The sequence below is a fragment of the Corvus brachyrhynchos genome, unplaced genomic scaffold, assembly GCF_000691975.1.
Source record: "Corvus brachyrhynchos isolate BGI_N302 unplaced genomic scaffold, ASM69197v1 scaffold258, whole genome shotgun sequence".
NCBI classification, from domain to species: domain Eukaryota; kingdom Metazoa; phylum Chordata; class Aves; order Passeriformes; family Corvidae; genus Corvus; species Corvus brachyrhynchos.
This window is the reverse complement of record NW_008240122.1, coordinates 403,198-422,732: the sequence shown is the minus strand read 5'-3', so window position 1 is coordinate 422,732 and position 19,535 is coordinate 403,198. Positions and strand designations below refer to the sequence as shown.

Here is a 19,535-nt window from a genome sequence, read left to right as displayed (position 1 = left end):
AGGAATGCCCAGAGGCTGCACCACCAGGCCATCTCACATGAATCCATGCCTTGTACTATTTCAGTAAAGCTCTTCCTTGGGTTGAAACAGCATATAATGGCATGAATAGGCTTGTAACTTTTACCAGAAAAATTATGTACAACAGAGATTGAACCTTTTTGTACTGTTATCTGTGTGCAGCCTAGTCATAAGGGACACAGAGTTTTGCTAGGGCATTTGATGCCATCTTTCTGCTTTATACTGAACATAAATGCTGTCCCAATCACAGCAACCACAGTTAAAGGTCTTTTCTAGTAGTAGCAAGATGATTCTGTTGTTTCTAAGACATCCTTTCCAATGAGCCTGATGGTGACACTATCATGCAGCTCTGTGCACATCTCTGTATGAGTTAAACTTTTAATGGTGCATTAAACATTAAATTTGCATTAACCTGATAATGCAAATTTTACATCATGGTACTCTTTCTGAAAAAAAAATTAAATAGCACCTGTCTTTATTTTAGTAAAACCTCTGTTGCACTTAGCAGAAGTGCTCAAAAATGTTGAGCAAAATTGCTCAAAAGTGTCCCAAAACACCTGTCCTTATAAACCTGGTTTGTCAAAAATTATCACTCCTGAAGAGAGAGCAAACGAGCATGGTTTCTTCTCCCAGCTTCATTTGAATCTGCTTTGGTCACTTTAAGGTTACAGTAGATTGCCAGGTTTCTGAGCAGAAAAATATGGCAATAGATGTGTGTATCCTCTTGTTGACCTGTATTGTATTTTTGACCTAACCATTTGAAGAATTTTGTGATTCCAGTTGCTTTACAAGTCACAAAGGGAAACAAAGAGAAGTAGTAAGTCAGTAGCAGATCTGGGAGTAGATCTTGGCTCTTGTGCCTGATGTCAGTCAGAAGAAATTCACATTCATTCCTCCTTGTGGTGTGCTTTTCCACAGCTCTCCAAATTCTTTGGAGTTTGTGAATGGAACTCAATAAGCACAGAATGATGAGCAAGACATGGTCATGAAGCAGAAACACTGTTAGATCCTTTCAGTGCATTGTTTTTTGTGCTTCTTGAGCTGACAGTAAAGTCTTGTGTGGCAACAGTGCATGAAAAATCCACAAAAGGGATTGCCATGAGCTAGTGATGTCTCAATTTGTTTGACCTATGCCACGTTTAGAAAGGTCAAGTCCTTATTAAAAAAGTCCTGATCACTCACTAATGTGAAGGTGTCACCATTTCATTGGGATAAGCATTGCAGATCTGTCTCCCACTGAAGCTGGCTCCTGCAGTGCAGTCAAACACACAAGGTTTGTATCGTACTTCTTTTTTAAGTAACAGTATTGCTGATGAAAGGTTGTGAGATGAGGACAGGAGAAGCTAGGAGATAAGAGTCAGCATTTACTTGCTTTGACAGTCAGTCTAGAAGAATTGTCAAAATGTATCTTGTGAGATGAAACAGCTCTTTTGGTTCCATCCCCCTTTCTTCCCTCCAGGATTGTCTGTCTTAGTGTGTCTGCCATGCATAGGTTAGGGGTCCTTTATGATGCTCTTATTTTTATTTGTGTGGTTTTTTTCTTCCTCTGAAAATCTACTCTCACCTTTACTGCCCACTGTTCAGGTAATGTGAAGTAGTGAGATGTTCTTCCCATGGTCTGGGCTCTTGATGTCTCCTGGGGAATGCTAAAGACAATCTGGAAGCATCTGTAAGGATGTAGTTTCTGCCAGTTGTGTGCCATACTGGAGAGTCTGATTTACTTCACGCAGTTGCTGGATAGAAACCAAGTGTAGTCTGTGGAGCAGGGAGAGGACCTCTCTCTTCCATTCTGCTGCAGGAGGGTGTGCAAGCTGTGAGGTTACAGAAAATCCTGGGGTGTTCATGTAGTGACTCTAACTGAGCCACAGAGCAGCTTCCAAAGGAGGCAAAGAGCTGAGCATCAGGGCAGCTCCAGAGGGAGCCTCCAGCTGAAGCTTCCTGGGAAGAAGCATGTTTCCCTTGGGGAATCTAGTCCAATATAATTACTACCCCATCAAATGCAATATGCATTGTTGCTACAACATGGTGTGCAGGTGCTGCTATGAGCATGGCTACTGACAAAGTCAAAAAACAAAGGAGACCCATCACAGACCCAGATGTCACATCTTAGAATGCTGAGTCTTCAGCATGATTCTGAAAAAATAAGGAGTGTTTTGGGATTTTTTTGTCTTGCTTGCACTTTGCACTTTCTGTATCTTCCCAGTGTCTGTGGTGTTACATAAAGTAGGTATGATTTTATCTCAGTGCAGGCACAGTGGTGTAACCAACTGCATGGGTCTGCCTGCAGTAACCTTCCTGCACTTGTGTTACAAGAGTGAGTGCTGACCCATCAGCTCTCTTGAAACTGAGACCATGGCAGTGCTGTGCTTGGCCAAGGACACACAGTTCATGAGCGTTTTAATCAGTGAAGTTAATTACATCAAGACCTTGTATTACATGTAGTACTTTGACAAATTTGTACTGGGTTTGAGATGACACAAATTACTTCCATGACAGTTCATAGATGATTCCAAATTAATGTATAGTCTGATTAGATCTCCATTAATCAAAGACAGTGGTTATTTTGTTGAAAATGTTAACATTTACTTAAGACTTTTTACAGAACTTTTCTACCGTCATGTGAGTTCTGCAGGAGTAATTTAACTAATAATTCAATTCAGCTTTATGTACTGCTGCCTTCATCAAAGAAGTTGGCTACTGACAGCACTTGTGTTTAATATTCTGTTAAGCCTGATTGAGATACAAGATTAAGTCCACTTATATCTCCAAGAGGAAGGCAATAAAATTTTTCAACATTAATGAGATGACAGCTATAATTAAGCTGCTGGTCAACCTGTGCCAAGCTTACAGGTCCTCACTGTAGACTATCTTAAGTGTTCAGACTGAAACAAAACTAGCATCATTAGCTCTGAAAGAAGGCTCAAAAGACTGGACCTGTTTTCATCTGGTAAAGGCCACCCTAGTTAGTCCTAACTTGATATTACAGATTGATCATGTTGGGGGGTCTCTTTTGCTACATGACCTTTGGTATCCATTCTGCACATATGGGATCCATCTATACACCAAAGGCATGAGGCAAGCTGAGCTGGCTGTTGTCCCTGCTGAGGCACGCTCAAGTTCTTGTGTTGACATACAAGCTTTCTTTGCTTTTGTGACTAAAACCAGCCAATTCAGATTTGAAAAAATATATTGTTATTGAATCTTTCTTACAGTCTACTTTTCTAAAAAAAAGTCTTTTTTTAACAAGAGTACTTGAATGTTTTAGTCTCTCATAACGTACTTGATTAAGATAATTTATCATCTAAGGTAGCATATAGTCCCCATTCTTTGCCCATATTCTAAGTGGACTGTTAGATCAGTATTGATGAGCCGAGGAAGCCTCTTAGGTCTTCTTTTTCAGTGAAGAGATAATTTTTTTTTTTAATCTGTGAGTTTGATTCTTGCTTCCCATCTTTTTTGTTGCTGTTTCCCTAGTTGGGTTCTCAGTTCCCTAGTTGGGTTCTCTTCCTTTTTACTGGAGATGGACTTGATCACTTAAACACTTTAGTTTTGCATAGTCTTTGTCTAGAGTGATGCCAGTGCATTTGAGTCACCCTTCTGCTTTTGTCTTTCTTTGTACTTCCAGTTATTGTGTTTAAGGCCTCTAGTAGCAGATCAAAATGGAGACACAAATGGTGCCACAGCTTCTCAAGTATTCTACCCAGCAATTATATCATCTGTTGTAGTTTGGGTTAGGATTTAAAACAAATTAAGCTACATCACTCTCTGCAGAATAAAAGAATAGTTTATTATTATATAAGCCATAGAAGATACAGGGACTTCAGCAAAAGGGAAGGTAGGAATGTTAGTAAATTGGTAACGACCTTGGTCCATCTGCCAGGGTAATTTTTCTGCCTTGGTAATTGAAATGTATTCAAATGTGATTGAAAGGTCATAAAGAATGCAAGTCAAAGACTTAAGCACAGTTTCTGATCAAAACATTAAGTATTGTCTTTGACTTTTATGAACTGCTGAAGGACTCTGCCAAATGGTAAGTTTCGCTTATTTAATCAGGCTTCTTTGTTACGACAAACTTTCACTGCAGCTGAGCTCTTCACTTGAGGCCAGTACTCACTGAAACACCGAAGGACAGATGAAGGTCTTTTATCCATAGTTGTCTTGCAGTTCTGCAGAAAAGTGAACACTGAGGCAAATCCCAGCGCAAAGTAATTCTTCAAAAGGGAAAAAGGGCTTATCAAGAGCAGTTTTGACCCATATGATGAATACAGTGTGAGCAGATGTGAAGGATGCTAAAACTTGTGCTGGAAAATATGATCCAGAAACCAGAACTTTCAAAATCTATCCTGGGTGTGCCAGTGTCTATTCAAAAGATTCTTTTGAAAGGAATTAGTAAGATGGTAGATGGTGGCTGGACAACCAGATTGTGCATTTAAGATTTTCAAATAGGGAAAAGAACCAGTAAAACAGACTGATACTTTTCTTTTTAAATGTCCCTTTCCTGTGCAAAAATCAGCTGCATTCAGTGACCATGCATAAAATTTTAAAAGCTCTTCCATTCTATTTCATCCAGAATATTTACTTCAGTATGAGGCATTGATTTTTAGTAATAATTCATATAGAACCAGTAGAAGAGCCAACTGAAAATAAAGGAGAAGGGAAGAAAATGAACCCTCTGTCCTCTCTGTTAGGTATGCTAATTATTGCCAAAGAAATTGGCATTACTCTCCTTGTCAAGATCAGGAGTGATACAGCCTTCAGAAGAAAAACAGCCTATTTCAGCAGGGTGAGCTATGTACCTCTGCCCCCATCCCCGCAAAAAAAAAAAAAAAAAAAGGACAATATTTTGGTTCTTCTCCAGATAATTAGCGTAAATTGTGGACATGCTGCACTCTATCCTTCTTCAGCGCTGTCTTTGCCCATGCCCAGCCAGCCTCAGTAGCCACCATGCTCTCTTGATTGGGCATCTTGGTATTTTAGTTTAAAAATGATGATGTGGGGAAGTGTTGTTTTGACATGTAGTGATTATAAGCAAAGATATTTGATCACGGTCTGGGCCTGCTTGAGATGCAGCATTCATTGATTAGCCCACATGTATCTGTAAAATGACTAATCCATGTAGCCACACCATTGCACATGAACTGTGGTCTGAAATCAGATCAGATCCAGCTCTGTTCTATTGGATCCACTGAGCTGATGTGAGGGTGCCTGGATTAGTTAATTATTCTGGTTGTGTGGCTGATCCCATAAAGGCAGCGCTCACCACACGCTGGGGAGAGATTTGCAGAGATGATTGTTTAGCAGAGACTGTACATATGGAAATTTGTTCTCATTTCTTCCTTTGTGCTATCCCATTTACAAATGAAAATGACTGCTTCGTAGCCAGTTCTCATTATATTTCTCTCCCATGAGATGTGAAATTAGCGCTAGGAGAAATCCCATGAAAGTTGGGACTGCAGCCCAGTTTCTGTCATCAAGGCTGCCCCACCAGGAGGGGGGAGCAGGGAGTCAGTGAGGCTGGCAGGATCCTGCCCTTTCCAGCACATCTTAGCTAGGGACAGAAGAAGAAGAGGAAACTAGTTGAGCAGAACAGAGTTCTGCCCACTCTCACCTTCGGAGAGGTGTGGGTATACACTGGTTTTGAGCAAGATGTATATATTGGCATTATTGACAGTCATGTTAAAAGATTTGCAGCACTGCTTTTATTACACTGAATAGCAGAGCCCACGTGCAACAGAGAATGTAACAGCTGTGCATCAGATCATGCTCCTTCCTAATTTGATGTGGAAAGATTATATCTCATTGCACTAAACTGCACTTTGTTAAATAAGGCAATTTAAATATAGGCAAAACTTTCTGGCAAGGCATAGTAATTCTATGACTTTGTTTTATGTAATGGAAAGGTTTTTTCCTTCCAGAAAAGGGAATATGCTGGTAAAGATACAACAGTTTTAAAAGATGGGGGCTTATGAGATGTTCTGCAGTTGCAGACTTGTTTCTGTACATGGCCAGTGCAGCCATCTTTCCTGAAAGGAACATTGTGAGTGATCCCCTTCAGCGGCTGCTCAGGAAGCTTGCTTAAAACAGGGAAGCAAGGAGAACAGCTAGGCTGTTACAAGATTTAATCTTTCCATGTGCATTCCTCTAAGCCAGCTACAAGGCAAAGAAGGGTTGTATCCATCAGTGTCAGCTTGGGTTGATGGAATGGTTTTGATCTCTGTGACCGCACTGGTAGGTAACTGATTCAGATTTGTGCTCGTCAGACCTCCTTCCCTTGGCTGGCTGCTTGCTGGCTGCTTACTGGCCTGAGATCAGATCCCATGAAAGCAGAGCAGGGCTTAGGAAATGAGATCACTGTCCTTGGAAGTGCTGGCAGATTTTGCATGGTGATACAGCTGCCTGGGTATTTCTAATCTGTGTTTTCTGACACAAACGATGAATGGTTTACCAGCTTTTGCTTCAGATGACCTCTGTGCTTACACAGCTCACCCAGGTAGGCCTGTATTTTCAGGTACTCTCTGTTTGTGTTGCCTAGTTAACACAGAAAGCAGGGAATAAGGCATTCCCTCCCCAAACTCAAAAGCAGATGTACTCTTGAAATCCAGAATGTTTTTTCTGAGAATATACAAGCAAATTGTCTAATTTTGTCCTTGAAGTCAATTAAATATTGACATTATTCAAGGAATTTTAAATTAGTTTTTTCCTTTGTTTCAAGTGGTCTTGATGATGGACCAACACAGACTTGTTTTCCCCCCAAAATTAAAATTAATTTAGTCTTATCCACAAACTATCTGTAATGGAACTATTTTACTGATAATTCTTCTATTTAGTTGCTATGATTCTATGGGCTGCAGCAGGGTCAGGTCAGCTTGTACAGCTGAAAAGTGAAGCAATTGTTCCATCAAAAACTGGTCTACTGAGGTCAATCTGGTATGGCCCTTTTGCTCCAGATAACTTGTGTACAACACTTCCATTTCATGGGATATGCCACCAGTGGGATGGGGGTTGTTTGTTGTCAGGGTTTTCTGTTGGCTCATGGCTACCTTCAACTACCCCTGTGCTTCCAGGGCTGCCTCCCTAAGTCTGCATCAGCTCTTTTCTTTGCCCTTTGGTGACACTGTGAAAACAAGACTCAAGCAGAAGGGGAGTAACTTCATACAGCCTGAGACCAGCAGTGTTCAAAATCCTTTAGTCCTGCATCGATTGCTATGGCTCAGTAAACGACTGCAAGATTGCCTGGTTACCTTATCTGGGCACTTCCATCCCTCAAGATATTTGTATTTGTGCTAAGTGAGAACCCAGCTCAATGACCCCACTTGTAGTGCTAGCTTTACACTGATATAGCAATTATCAAAATGCAGTGTTCATGTTAACATTGTGCTCTCAGCCCTTCGCTTACTGCATTAAACTCTAGCAGTTAATATAGTTTTTATCCACGGAGCATTTCAGGTACGAGAGCTCTGTGATAAGGAGTTGTAGTTTGTTTGTTGCTAGCGTAGCTGGTTGTAAATACTTGTTAAATTTGTCACACTGTCTGCTTTTTTTCTTATTCTTAATGCTGTGAAGAAACAAGACAGCACCATGGAATAGCTGCAATGGTCTTGGAATGTAAATGGTTTTGAAGATGACAAGGAAAAATGGCAGATTAAAAAATGGGTTGCAGGTAGGAAGGGGACTGTGAATAATTAATCCTTAAATCATTCTTCATATTTAAAAATTAATTATTTTATGGTCATTTAGGCATCTTATATTCATGACCATTTCAGGGTACCTTAGCCAGCGATCACATTGGGGAAATAAATTATAGTGCTCCACCTTTTTACCCAAATGTTTGCTTACTGGTGATTGATGGCATGTGTCTGAACCCCTGGTTTAAATCCTCTTCTTTTGTGAGTATTTAGCCTTGATTTCTCAAGAGCTCCCTAGCACTAAAAGGCAAGAGAAGGAGCTTCACTGTATGTGAAAAGCCTGACACACAAACCTAAATCCAAGAACCCCAGTTAGACTGGTAGATAAATCTTCCTGAAATTTGAAGCTCTAGTAGATGGGAAGTTAATTCACCTTTCTACTCAGCATGTCTTTCTATATATAACATGGGCATCTCTCTGCTCAGTGAGAGGCAGATGCTCACCTCAGGATCCTGCTAGGCAACAGCAGTGTTCCCAGCTCTGCCTTTGGGATGTTCATGTTGTCCTGGGCAGTTAACTCTTCATTCTCCTGTTTCATCTTAAAACTGTAACAAAAGGAGGCTCCTGGCTCTGGTGTTTTCATTGGTGTATATAACACTCAGCAGATAATTACGACTGAAAACTGCCCTAAAATCTTTGCAAGTCTCATCTTTAGGTACTTGTTCACACCATGCAGTTCTGTTGGGAATACCTGAGTAGACATTTAATGATAAATACAGTGTTGTCCTAAGCCAGATACATTACTCTAAAATGTTTTCTTTGCAGAACGCTTCATAGAGGTAGCTCTTTTGCCTTGCTTCTGGGTGAAGATGCATCTTTGTTTACAATAATGCTTTTAGAAGCTTTTGTCTCCGTACTAAAAATAAATGAGCATTAAGATTTCGTATTTTGTGGGCTTTGATTTCATATTAGCTGTGTGTAGCTCTCAAGACATGAGAGGAGAGGGAAGATTTACAGATTCAACCCTTCATACTCTGAAAACTAAAGCTGGTTGGTTGGGGTATTTTTCCTTTCCCATTAGCAGTTTTGGCAGGAAAATTCCAACAGGCAGTTTTCATCAGTCTTCCTTACTGTTAATTCAAATTCAGCAGTAGCACGAATATGCTTCTTTTGATTTTAGTTGAACTACTCCAGAGTCAACTTGATATGCATGAGGCCACAATTACTGCCTAAAATATCAGGCTTTTTTCCACTGACTAGCTCTGCTGGGAAAACTACTAGAGGGTGAAGATTTATTTTAAAACATGAAGCAGAAGGCATAACTCCTGTGAAATTTTTTTGTGCTTTTTACAAGGGTTAGAAGTAAAAATGCTTAGGGTAGGATAGTATCACAAAAACACTCCAAGAAATATAGAGTGAAGTTATCCTGCTCGTATCATGTGATACATACAGGGGAAATAACTCTTTTTGTCTACGTTGTGCAGCATCTGGAGAGCTGGTAGTGGTCATGGTTAGTTAGCATTAAATGAGGTTCTAGCTCCAAAGACAAAACAGAGAATCCATGCAGGCAGGTGTATCCTGTATGGATACCTGCATCCACAGAGCAGTTGCCAGCAAATAGCACAACGTGATGGTTGTGGGGGTTTTTGTGTTTTGTTTTGTTTTTCTTTCATATACATACTTAGTGCAATGAAAATAGTGTTGGCACCACCACTGAATTGTGTTGAGGGGTGCTTCATAAAAGCTATAGGATGGGCCAATCTATTGAGCTCTACCTGTGAATTTATTTATTTGCAGCTTATCTAATTAACAGGAAAAAGTGTGATCAGCAACCTTAGCCCTGACACAGGTTAAGTTGATACCTTGTTGCTTAAGAAAGTCTTTGTCAGCACACAACTTCCTTCAGCGCCATCAAGCATAAAAGTAAAATGATTTTAGCTATGGTGAAGCCTGGTTCCATGCACAGTAAGAACACAGGAAAGCCACAACTTTTGTGACCTCTGTCTACTAAATCCAACCTGTTTGCATTATGAGAACACTAAGAGGCTTTGGCTTTTTGCTTTCAGTAATGCTGATCTGAATGAGTTGTGGTCATCCTGTGTTGCAGCTGATGGTCTTGGACTGTTATGTCTCCATTTTCAGTTTCTCACAGCAGTGATAAGTACTCAGAAAGCCTCAGATGTAAGCATTCTTCAGGATGATAATGATTTAAAATTCACGTAAGTAGACTACTATGTTCTACGTTTGTTAGTGCCTTTTGCTGGAAACTGCTTCATGTCTACCAAAGAGGAAGATTTTGTGGTTACTGCCAGTGTACCTGGCTGAGGTTCAGGTCTAGACCTGAAAGCTTAGAATTTTGTCCTTCTTGGTCATGTTTCCAGATGCTGCATGGGACCAATCTGAGTTATCCTTTGAGCATTTCCCTGGGTTTCCTTTGAAATACTACCTATTGTACAGTAATACTTTTTATTAATATTTGGACCTTTTCCACACCCACCAGCTAAAAGTGTCTTCAGTGCCTGGAAATCTATAGGAATAGGTCAGGTCAGCCTTACCTAATCTGCCAAGCTGGTTCCCCTTGGCTGAGCTCCTCTGCTCCCAAGCTGCACAATGGATGGAGGGGAAAGCTGTGGGAGCTGTTAGCTGGGGGCTCATAATGGGACATGGTGGTATGTTGAATTTACAGACCCTGTGACTCTGTGTGCTGCTTTCTGTGGGATGGGAGGATGGGACTTGGAGGGCTGTGTGTTTGTAGAATTTATTGCCTGTCCTTTAACACATGTGCAATGTGGAGTCTGAAAGTAGCCGCAAAAAAACCTGCTCTGAATCAGGCTAGGGCTTTGCTATAACACAGCTGAAAAGAGACTGAGTTTTCTTTTCCAAATATCTGAGGACTAATTGGGTATCAAACTGCGCCGTGTTTGTAACACATGCTGTGTGACATTCCCTGCTGTAGTGGTCAGACAGGTCCACCTGGAAGTGACAAAAAGACATTAAATTAAAATTAAAAAGTGCAGAGTTTATCTAGCCCAGCCTTTGAAGATGCTTCAAATGTTGGGCTAGATAATAGGCGTCTTTCAAGAGATCTTTAGTTTGGAACGCGTTCTTTTTTCTGAAAAAGTGGTAGTTTTACTGATCCTCTAAGTATGTTAGTAATTGTAGGTAAGAGACGTCTTGGCCTCAAATGCTGGTTTGCTTTGGCTTTTTATTATGCTTGGCAGACTGGTGCCTGTTCTTCCTCCTTCCCACCATTGTGTCTCTTTAATTCCACTTTACAGAGGAGTTGCTGCAGTGTCTTGTCACATTTGAACTTTTGTTTAAGAATAAATTTTCCTGAGTGCTAAGCCTTACAGCAACTTAGGTACTTCCAAATCAGAGTAGATGCATGCTCCTGAAGCCAAGCTTTTCAGGGAGATTACTTCTTCTGACTTCAATTGATTTAATAACTACTCTGCACTTGAAGACTTCTGAGGACTGTGCAGCCAAGGCACAGCTAAAAATAATGTTCAGGTCCAAGAGCCACTAAGGCAGTTTTGGAAAATGCAAAATGTAACTGCAGCCCCTTTCTCTTACACCTCACAGGTTGGAAGGAACAAAGGACTGTTTCCTAGCATTTTGATGATGATTGAAACCTGCCCAAAACATTGCCAGTGTGATTCTTTTTCATTACTGTGAGTGATGAGGAAATTTGAAAGAGCTTCTTTCTGGATACATGATTAAATGTTGGTTCAAATGATTTGAACTGAGGTTATAGGGATATAACTGGTCTTTTAAGAGCTGTGATCCAGACTGTTACTTTTTAATTGAAAGCTTAGTTTTACACCACTCCTGTCAAAATCCAGAATGTGTTAGAAACATGACCTTTTCTAGTAGTTTTCAAAGTATCCAGAAATACTTTGGAATGAGGGATAGGAAGTTGAAAGAAAGGAGTAACTCCAAAAGCTGTTCCTGTAGCAGCAAGTTTGTATCAATTCTATCTTGATGGTGTAATGAAGACAAGTCTCCTGCTCTTTAGGCTAAAAGCTGGGTACATAATATACCAAAATGTGGTTTTAACCAGCAAGACTCCTAGAAAGTCCACGAGCTCTGTTGGACAGAGCAGTGCCTCAGGACTAGCTGGACCTGAAGACTTCTCTGGGAGGAGGTTGTGTGATAGATGATCAAGTGCTGCTGCTACCTCTCTACAAAATTTGCACTCCTCCTCACAAAGGAGCTCGTGTTTGATGTTTTGTGGAGCAGCATACCTCACCATAAGCAGAGAATTTGGTTGTGATTCTCACCCAGTGTTCTTTTGTTAAAAGTAATATCCAGCTGTCTTAGAAGACATTTGTGCAGACATTTGTGTAAAGCTCACAAATATTGCTGGATTTTCAAAGAGCATATGAATTAGTCCTTGTATCTACAAATAGCATATGTTAATGAATACATTAATCTTCCTGTGAAAAAAAAATTATGAAAATCTGAGTAGTCCCATGAAACTTGGCCTTCAAGCCCAAAATCAAATTACTGAAACCAGTCAAGAAACTGTAAGATTTAAGGTGTTACGTGACATGGTTTTGAATAGACAGACTTAATTCAGTCATTTCCTAACAGCCTAGTGCTTGATCTGAAACCAATAATGTTTTAAAGAGCACATTCTATGTATGACTTCATAGAGAGAGACTGATCTAGAATGCAGACATGTACCCTTCCAAGCAGAGTTTGGAGAGTGGTACAGCATAGGTGAGGGTGCAGTGGTTTAGGGGGATAAGGCAAAGCTGAGGAGTCACCAAAAAGAAGAGCCCTCTGAATGGTGTCTGAGAGTAGGAGCAGAATGAGAGACAGCGAAAGGCCTGAGGGACAAACGTACCTTACAATGCTGGCCCAGGGTAAAAGGAGGACATTTCCTTGGAACTGTGGATCCGAGGCCATTGGTACTGTTTGGTTGCTTGGGTTTACAAGGAGAAACTGTGGAAGCCAGAAGAAGGCTCCTGTGACCTTGCCTTGTGAGAGAGCAGCTCGTGCTGCTGTTTGATTGTGGAGGTCAGCAACAAGGAAAACGCATGCTGGGCAGAATTTGAAATTGCACCCTTGCTGCATTAGCATTACTTCAGGTGTCCTTCCCTACATCATCACCTTCTGGAGACCAAGTTCTTCAGACTTTTCAATAACCTTATGGTATATCCAGTCCTAAAATGGAAGAGATGAGTGAAAACAGTTTAAAGGTCCCCTGCTTGCTTCAGGCTGTCCTTGGGCTGCTTCTCAAGTGTGGATGTACCTGTGCAAATCTGCCTTGAGTGGGCTGGAGCTAATCTGGGATTGCCAAGGAGCAGAACGTGATGCCTTTGAAGCAAAGGCATGCATTTCCCCACACCCACCCACCAGCACTACACATGGTTCCAGTATGGCAAGAAAGGGCAAGGCATAGGTGCCCCTTTACCCCTGCTTGGAGCTGCCTCCTACCTGAGCAGCAAGAAATGCTTTGGGATTTGTGCAGCACCTCCTACAAGAACTGTAGCAAGATTGAATTTTTAAAAATCCCCTTTTCCTTTGCCCATATTGGGGTCACTTCGTCTTCCCCCTTCCTTCTCACCTTCATTAGGTCAGGAGGAGATGATGTGCTGAATGCTGCCCCTGACACCCGTTACTGTACAGGATAGACTCCCTGCATTCCAGGAGGATTACCACAAACCTGATTATAGTGGCTAAAAAACCTGTGAACCCAGGTTCTGGGCACTATGGAGGAATCTTACTGGAAGCCTAAGACATCTAGAAAAGATGTCCAGTGCATAGCTATGTGTTCTGACAGGATCTCTATACACTGCTTGAGGAGAGCAAGCAAGTCAAACTACGGTTGGCACATTTTCTGTGTGCCAGAGCTTTACAGTATTTAAAAATGCAAAACATGTAACTAGCAAATTTCCAAAGTGCCCCTAAAACAGAAGAACAATTCTAGACTCAGTCCTTTTTTAATTTTCTGGCTCAGTCTGTATAAAGCAGCCGCCACAATATTGCTGCCAGAAGAGGTATGTTTTTATTACATCTATTGACATACTTTCACATGCAATTTTAGCAGAGACAAAGCACAGCTGGGCTTTAGCTTGCTGTTGAAGGTGAAACCTAATCTGTAGTAGCCTAATTTCACTGAAATAAAAACAAGACTTTTATGGTTAAAAATCCCTTTGGAGATACCTCAGCAAATTCATTTTGTGAAGCAAATAATTAAACAAAAGTATAATTTGGCTTCAGGGGGTTGTGAAGACAAGGGATTAATATTTGTAAATGTCTCCATGAAAATCAGTCAGGTTACAGGACTGGATTTCACCACAAAGCAAGGCTAGAATAATTAGAGGTTCATGAAACAAACCCAGCTATTCATAGCAGGGGGAAGCAACTTTTTCTAAACCTGTCCCAGGATGAAATGTGACAGTGCCCAGCTCTTGGGGCACAGAGGAAGGATCCCAGCACATGCCATCCCCAGAAGTGCAGGACTGAGTCTGGGGCTGTGAGTTCTGCTGAACTCACAGCAGGGTAGTGAGCCAAGGCTCAGCTGGATGTGAGCACAATTTAACTGTCCCCTGGCTGGAATTAGCTTGGAGCCTGGACAAAGCCAGCCTGCAAAGCACCTTGTAAATATACCTTCAGAAAGAGCTCTTCCTGCAGAGTATCATGTTGTGCAGAGGTTACAGCTTCTCTCCATCCCTTCTTCCAGGCCAATCTCATGTCTGCCAGCAGGTTCCTTTAGACTGGAGTTTTCCCCAAGAGGGGCAGCTTTTCTTTCAGAAGCAGGTGTTGGTAGTTCAAGGACAGCATGCAGAAAACCAGTCATGCACATAACCAAAATTTTTATGTCAACAAAAAAGCCATTGAAAAAACCCACAAACGTCTTTCTCTGTGTCCTCTTTCCCCAGCCAACACACACTGAAAAACATCAGGGCCTAGCGCTGAGGATTTCAACCTGTAAGATCTGAATTTCATACATTCTAAAGAAAGGAGGAGAATGGACAAAGGGAACAGAGGTGTCAGGAAAGGTATCAAAGAAAGCAAAACCATTTACTTGATTACAGATTTTTCGAATTATTTACAACTCCACGGGAAAGCAACAGACCTTTTGGCTTGTGACCTCCTGCTTACTGCTGTTTGCTGTGATAAGTTCAAGTGAAAAGATGGTGACTTTTGCGTGAAAGAATTTGTAATATTAATGAAACATCATTTCCCCAGCAAAGGTTTTATATATTGGAAGAGTCTTTTTAGTTAAAAAATAGCCTGGGCATCAGGCAAATCAGGCAGAGAGGTCTGTCTGTTCTTCACTGACACATATTAGCTGTTGGTGGGCTGAAGAGGGGTGCATCAGGCTTTACACCAAGCTGCAGGATATCCAAAACAATCTTAATGAGAGATTACCCCAGACTCCTTTTGCAGAACAGGTAACTGGACTAGTTCAGATTTTTAATAATCTTCATTGTGGCTATATATCCCTTTGTGCCTAGGAAGTACCATAGCCAGCTTAAAGCATCAGGGTTCATTGGGGCAATCTGCTTGATAGACAAACCCACTACAAAGGAGAGGATCAAAACAGACCTTTGTAATTCGACAGGAATAAATCTGGTCCAATTCCCTGACCCCCCCTGCCAGGGGGTCAGGCAACCCTGAAGCTTAGACAATTTTCCTTTTCAAATTTTGTGGGTTGACTCTACTTACTTATGAGACTGAACTGCTAATAAAATTAATTGGAAGCATCGTAAGTTGGTCTTCCCAAGAGTATTTCTACTTGAAGCAGTCATTAATTATTCTGACTGGTATTGTCTGTCTTTTCTATTTATAGGCTGGCCATGGGCAACCCTGACTGTTCTTGGGTTCCTGTACTGCTATTCTCATGTTGGAATTGAGTGGGAGCAGAAGTACGCGGCGCATTAGGAATGATACAAACAATTATTCTTAAGGCAGGTTAATGGTTTTCCAACACTGGATATTCTGTCTGCATAAGGGTGAGCCAGACCAAGTCTTCAGTCCAGGTATTAAAACCAAAAGCTATTTAATTGATTCTGGATTGCAAATGCAGGAATTGAACTGCAGAAACACTGATGGCCTACGGCCGGGAATGGGGAGAAATTATGAAGCGTTTGGAATTGTGTTATTTTTGTAAAACAGCATCTCTGTGACGCTATGTACATTAGAAGTGTACATCTCAGAACAGGTATTTTATATATGTTGAGGATTTTTTTCATGTTTTGCTGCCTCTTTTGAGATACTGAAGAAAAAAAAAAAATTCTACCTTGGAGAATTCAAAAAGCCCAATCTCTCACAGTTTGTGTCTGGGGGCATGTAGGGCTGTGCCCTGCACTTACACTGCTGCATGAAGGGCATGATGCTCATCAGTTCTTCCTGATTGCTTTCTGATATAAGCTAGAACATTTTGTATTCTCACTGACTGGAGTAGTTCTGCCTTAAGCTACTTTTCCACCTACCGTAGCAAAGTCTGCTTTTTCTTTTTAAAGTCTTCATTTAAAATTTTGCCTTTAAAATAACACCTTTTTGGTAACCTTAGAAATGGTTTTGTTTCTTTAAAAAGAGAGAGTAGGGAGGCAGGTCTTTTCTTAAGGAACAGCTTTCCTTTTTAATCAAATATGCTCTTAAAGCTCCTCGGGCTTTAAGTGCTGTCTGCCTTGTCTTAGAGCTAAAGCATAAAATACTACCTTTATTTTGGGGCTAATACCACCTTCAGACTGTTCAGTCTGCCTCTTGTATTGTTACAAAAGGAGATATCCCCAGTCTGGGTGAATGGTAAATCTGTTCAGTCTGCTTCATTCTCTGGTGTCCAGACAATCAGCTCCTGCAATATATTGCAGACACCCTAGGAGGAACTTTTCAAGTTCACCTTTAGGAAAAAACAGAAAGGTCCAATACAGTGGCACCAAATTAGCTGGAGCTCCATGTCCTCTGCCCACAGCCAGACCTGTTACAGCAGCATCTTTGCCCAAAGATTGTGTTGTCCAGAGCTGGGAAGGTCATGCCTGCAGGTGTCCATGTTGCAGGAGTGCTTCAGCACACGCTGCTTTCTGAGGGAAGGGGAGATCCTTCCCCTGTCTGGTGCTGTGGGTGTCTGGTACACTGTTCTGTTTTAAACTGATATTGAAGAGCAGCCAGAAGACCTTTAGTCTTTCTAAAGTTAGACATTCTCCCTAGGCATGGTCAAAAGGCCACGAGTTCTGGAGAGGACTTCTTCCAAAAGCAGCTTCCTTCACCCAAAGCATGTCAAAACTTGTTCCATGCCCCTGGCAGACCTTTCAGCCTGTTTGGAGTTAGTATCCTACTGTCCATCACTCCTGCAGCTTCAGCCAAGTCTGATACAACTTATCCCTTCAACAAGGAATTCAGTTCCTGAGAAAAATAAGCAGAAATTCAGTCTTCTGCTTATTGCCTGCATTTCTGATGTCTCTGCTGCTCACAACTATGGCAGCCTTCTTGTACCCTCCATTTATTCCTGAAGAAATAAGGGCAGAGGCTTCAGCTCTCTATCCATGCAGAGAAAAGCCCATCTCTTTCTGTTTCAAAGCTTTTTTTGTTGAGTGCCCCCGCTCTCCTGCCTTGAGAATGTCATGATTTCCCCTGGAAGCCAGTTCTAGGAGACACCATGGCCTGTTGAAAATAACTTACCTTGAGTGCTGCCTGGCCAGAAACATGGCCCTCCTGACTGGCTGAATGATGATTGCAGGGATTCTCTCAGCCACAGAGTATATGGCTTTAAGCCTCTGAATTTATTAACGGGATCTGATATTGGCCTCCATTTTGGGGCAGCACTGAGATAAGGGCAAGAATTTTCTCAAACTTTGCAATTAAGTGGAATTAGCATTAGAGCAAAAAGTCATGAATCTGTTCTTCAGTCTTATTGATTACCATTATTACATGAACCAAGGAGCTGCTGAGTGATTGGATTCCAATTTGTATGCATGCAGAACTTCTGGGTCCAATATGGAAATGACTCTGAAGGTCATATAGAGATGCTTATTTCAGAACTAAATTGTTTTCTATTTTTTTTCAGTGCTTTATATATCTTTCATAATTTTGTACATTTTTCTGTTTCTATGAATAAAGCTGAAATGGACTGTTGGCTTGAGAACTGTGTCTTGGAAAACTATAGCCTTGTGTAAGAAAAATAAGTGCTCCACTGTGGTGGAGAAACACTAATATTCACTGAAAGCCTGCAGGATGGGCACAATGCAAACTGGTCACTTTTATCCCTGCTGTGCACTGCATGCAACATGCATTCCCTAGTGGTGTGAGTTTAAAAAGCAAATAAGCCTTTCGTAGCTGGGTTAAGGAGAAACTTCCGCATGTGAAGCTTCTGAGAAGAGCAGCATGCACATAAGATTATGCTTCCCACTCACACAGTTCCTTCTCAGTCCTGCTTATACAGCAGCTGTCAGCATGGGGCATGTTCTGTCAGACAACACACAGCTCTATGCCTGAAGCACTTCAAACTTGCCACTGAGTTACACCTTCAGCTTGAAGACAACATTCCTCAGCACGGCCTGAGAAGAGACTCATCATGTGGCACCTGATCTAATTGTGTGGTAGCCCAAAGTGGCATCCTCCAAGCAAGGCCTCTGTGACAGCCCTAGAGAGGTGGGAGTCTGCAGAGACCTGGAAGAGACTGGAGTAGCCGTGCCACTTGCCAGAGGAAAAAGATAGGTGAGGGGTGTGTGAGAGACTTCCAAACCCTGAGAAAAAGCTAGCTAAGGGGTGTAGGAAACAGGTGACAAAGACAGACATGGCCAAAGTAAGTAAAAGTAAAGATGCTGGCCATTGGGAACCAAAGGGAGCACTTCTAGTAGGGGCAGGGGGAACAGCAGACAACAACTAGTACTGCTCATAGACCCTCAAAGTCACAAAAGTGCAGTGACCAGAAAAAACCCCCAAGATGGTGGCTCTGAAATTGAGCTGGACAGCTACATGATGGCTACTGACAACAAGAGTTCACAAGTGATTTTGAAAAGCTGCCTAAGTGACTAGCAAGCATAGTGTGTAGTGATATCTGGCTTTAATGGTCACCACAGAGCTGTAGTAAAGTCTCTTGCACACACAGACACACATCTCCTTGCTCTAGCCCCTCCTTGGCTAGCAGAGCCCTTGTCATTACTGGGTAAGATTATGCTAAGTGGCTCTTTCTTTAATTCTGCATTGATTAGAGGGTGAGAAAGGCTTCGCTCACCTATCCCTTTCACATCTGAGAGCTAAAAGCAGCTTAGTTGGAATAGCCAGCTTACCACATGTCAAAAGAAAACCAGCTTAACTGTGAAAACCTGCAGCAATTTTGTTATTAGTCACAGCAATAACGCAGGGCCTGTCCTTTCTCTTGCACACCCACTTAATTTCCTTCGTCACCACTAACCCTTGAGCCGATCACAGTTTGCACTTGCTGAGGGGGGAGGCTTTCCTTCCTCTGGCTTGGTGGCAGGATTGTCCTCAAGGAGCTATGAAGAGCGAGGAGATTGCTATGCATGGTCTGTCACAACTTCTCCTCACGGTGCTTTATAGTTTCCCCCCTTCCACAAATAGTGCAGCCCATTACTGCTTTCCAAAATAACTCCCAGCACACAGCCACTTGTTAGTTAAGGCATATATTTTAATGCAGTAGGGACAGCTGAAATACTGCTTGATGCAAAGCCTGTGTGAAGAATGCTGTGCCTGTTACACCTTTGAGGAAGAGGGGAAATCTGCATTACAATAGATCATTTCTTGTGTTATGGGACATCTGAGATCAACCCTCTCTGGTGGGTCCCCATGGATGCCTAGGGGTGTTCTGTGCACATGCACTGAATTCGACAATCCAGCCAGGAGCTGCTTGTGGAGCGGTCCCTCCGTTAGTTGCATGTAAAAGGAAGAAAAAATGAAGACCACTTCGGTGTTTTT

The 19,535-nt window shown here is 41.7% G+C and overlaps 1 protein-coding gene across 1 annotated transcript in view; it reads left to right on the top strand.

The window, feature by feature from the left end:
- The window catches only part of HHAT (hedgehog acyltransferase), a 151,085-nt gene extending 133,343 nt beyond the window's left edge, over positions 1–17,742 (top strand). The window contains exon 11 of the mRNA XM_017744809.1: positions 15,448–17,742. Coding sequence (XP_017600298.1) covers positions 15,448–15,539 — 92 coding nt within the window. The 3' untranslated portion in view covers positions 15,540–17,742. The remainder of the gene's footprint in view (positions 1–15,447) is intronic.
- The last annotated feature ends 1,793 nt before the right edge of the window (positions 17,743–19,535 follow it).